At 47.1% G+C, this 3,189-nt stretch overlaps 1 protein-coding gene across 1 annotated transcript; it reads right to left on the reverse strand.

Annotated features, from left to right (window-relative positions):
• Positions 1-522: 522 nt before the first annotated feature.
• SARC_12311 (hypothetical protein) lies at positions 523-2,820 on the reverse strand (the record flags this gene model as incomplete). Its single annotated transcript, XM_014293582.1, has 4 exons — positions 523-616; positions 696-859; positions 1,635-2,584; positions 2,787-2,820. 4 exons carry the CDS (start codon positions 2,818-2,820, stop codon positions 523-525), a joined length of 1,242 nt encoding a protein of 413 aa, XP_014149057.1.
• Positions 2,821-3,189: the final 369 nt, after the last annotated feature.

Raw genomic sequence — 3,189 nt, forward strand, 5'->3', positions numbered from 1 at the left:
CACACATAGGCGACATATACACTAACACAGAGACACAACACACACACACACACACACACACATATATATATATATATATATATAAGTTGTCTATTTAGTAGTAAGCCCATATCTGCACACGAGAACAGACGTAGCCGACCTAGAGAGATTTTACGATTAAAGTAATCGTCAACAATGGTGTGTCAATAAGATTCGTTGCGTAGACTTTCACCTTGCAATATAACTGCATCGCCCATTCTACCCCCAAATAGTAAGGCAACATCAGACTGGTACACCCATTCTGATCTAATCCATTTGTACCCGGATCCCCGTAATCACAGTCAATTGATCAAAACAATTCCACAATCAACTGATTCATCGAGACTCTCATCCGCCGTGTCATGGATGTTGCACACGTTGTGAGGTCTAGGTGAATGCCACACGCTACCAATAGACGACCACCACGCAGACACCTACACAATCCACTCAACAGGTATACCAATAACGAACAAAGTGCGACTGTCAAGCACCCCACCTGGCTAGTTACCTGAGCATAGTAGCCGCCTTGTACTGCAGCGCGTGGAATGGGATACCCCCCATAGCCCGCACCCCCATATGCCACACCCGGACCAGCGTGCTGGGCCACACACGTCACGTCTGCGCATGAAACGGAGCCGAACACTGAGGCTGAGGCTGTGTGCGCATATGGTGAGTACTGTTGCAACAGAGGGTGGGTGGGTGGGTGTGGTTGGGGTAGTATGCCTTGCGGGGTGTGTGTGTTGGCTGTTGTTGGGTGGTACATGCGGGGGTGGGGATAGTCGGTAGTCACTCCGGAGGTCGCGTTGTCGCGCATGGCCTTCTGGCGCCAGAAGTAGAACACCTGGCGATGGGGATAAGGTTGTGTTGGAAGTTGGTTGGGTGTCCAGATAGGTCCAAGCAAGAAAGGCTATGTGGTTGTGTATATAGACATGCTGGTATATATGTGGAAAATAACAGGTTGCGATACAGGTAACCTATGCGTTGAGGTGTTGGTGGACATATTCGTGCAATTGCCTTCAGCACACATGGCGAGGCACACAGTGAGATAGATGCGTACATATGCATACATGAATATAGTGCTCAGGAGAATAGGTAGAGTGTGTACGTACCAATTGCATGAGGGTATGTAGGTACAGTGCGTTTACACACCACTCAGAGCTACAGAAGTACACAAGGGATGCATGAATTTAAATTCAGAGGACGATGGCGTAGGCTTGAATGGCACGATTATCTACAACAAATAGTAGTACGCACTCGACAGGTGCTGACAGCGGCCGGTGGGAGGGTCCCAATGATAAGTGAATGGACAATCCAGGGCAGCTGATGAATCATTTGAGCAACATAGACGCATAAGTGCACATATTTGTGCGAGACGTCCAGTTACAGATACACAAATGAATACCAAGTCAGGCACACAATATGCATAAAAGGATATTAGTCATACAGTGGTCATATATACACCAATACGACACATGTGTGCGAACTAGAACTGCCGTCGATCAATCGATAAATAGGTGTATACCGACGTCTGATTGTATTCACCTATATCACAACGGTACACAATTCCCACGCACACATGTAAGGACGTCCACATCCATATCGAACTAAGGACACACCTGACTTTGCTTCCACTGTTCCTTCTCCACATCAAAGTAAGGCGAGTATGGGTTCCATGGATAGTCCACCATCTCTTCGATGCTGTGAGGTGGCGTGTTTAGTCCCATGTACGCATACATGTGGTGCGCCGGTTTCTCCGTCCGCCCAAACTCGACCAGCCTGTCAAAGTATCGGTTCCCGAGCGCTAGTTCATTCGCACGCGCGTACGCATGCGGATATTCGTTGGTGATCTGGTTTCTCTGTGACGCGTCGATGCCGTCCGCTGGCGGCTGTGCCATCGTATCCACCCCCTCTGACGCCCCAACAATCGTATCCACCCTCTCTGATGCCTTGGCCACGGCTGAGTCTCCCGGTGTGGTTGTCGGTATAGTGGTGAGCTCTGATACTTGCCTACCTCCCACCGTATCGTCCGGTGTGGGTGTGGTCGCAATTGCCTCCACCCGTCCCTCTACCACAGTCTCTGACCTTGTCTCCAGCTCAGACTCGCTCTCACTATCGCTCATGTCCATATTAACACTTGCTAGCACATCCATATCCTCATTCTCACTCAGATCCATACGACTCGGCGATACATCCAGGCCTCTCAATTGGCTGGCCGATGTTCTGGTACTGGCAATCCGTTGAGGTTTATTACCATTATCAACAACCTCACTGCCCGTGACAGGCACATCTGTCACCGACTCCACACCGTTAGTATTAGTGCACAAGCTTGCGGGTTGGTCAGCTACATTGGCATCACCATCCGAATCCGAATCAATCCCCAGGTGTATGGTGATGGTGGTGTTTGCGATGTCTTTGCGTAACTGCTCCGCTCCAGCCTGCTCACGCCTGAAACGCTCAGAGGTGGTGATGTACGCGGGGGGATAGCCATACATGAGCATGTTCTCGTAATAGGGAGGCACGTTAGTGCTGCTGGTGATCATCCCCAGAGCTTCCTTCAGCTCGTTACCTGCACGGTTCGAGGAACGCCAATCAGATCATATGGACCGAACAGATGTGTGTTTAGGATGCTAACGCGTAATGTTAACGTTTACAGCCAGTGTTTGCAGAGCCGTGTATGGCCTCCGAATATGGGCCAGGCCATTCCGTCGGTGGACGGTGTCTATACAGGCAATACGTTATGTACCATCTATGAGTAACTATGGACGTACGTGCCTCTGTGTCAGCTACGACTGAGAATAACATGCGCGTATCTAAGCAACCAAGAGCACAACGGTATACTAACCGGTAGAGCCGTTATTATTGAAGCTGTGGCAATACCTTTTAAGTGGCCAACTAACTGTGTGACTAACACGCTCTTAACCCATCCACAGAACAGACACCCATCACACCCACCCACAAACCATCATGCAAGCTGACGACACACACGCAGCCAGATTATATATATATATACATATATATATATCTATATACATAAATATATATATATATATATATATATATATATATATATATATATATATATATATATATATATATATATATATATATATATATATATATATATATATATATATATATATATATATATAGTATATATATATATATATATAT

The sequence above is a fragment of the Sphaeroforma arctica genome, assembly GCF_001186125.1.
Source record: "Sphaeroforma arctica JP610 unplaced genomic scaffold supercont1.2215, whole genome shotgun sequence".
In the NCBI taxonomy this organism is placed as follows: domain Eukaryota; class Ichthyosporea; order Ichthyophonida; genus Sphaeroforma; species Sphaeroforma arctica.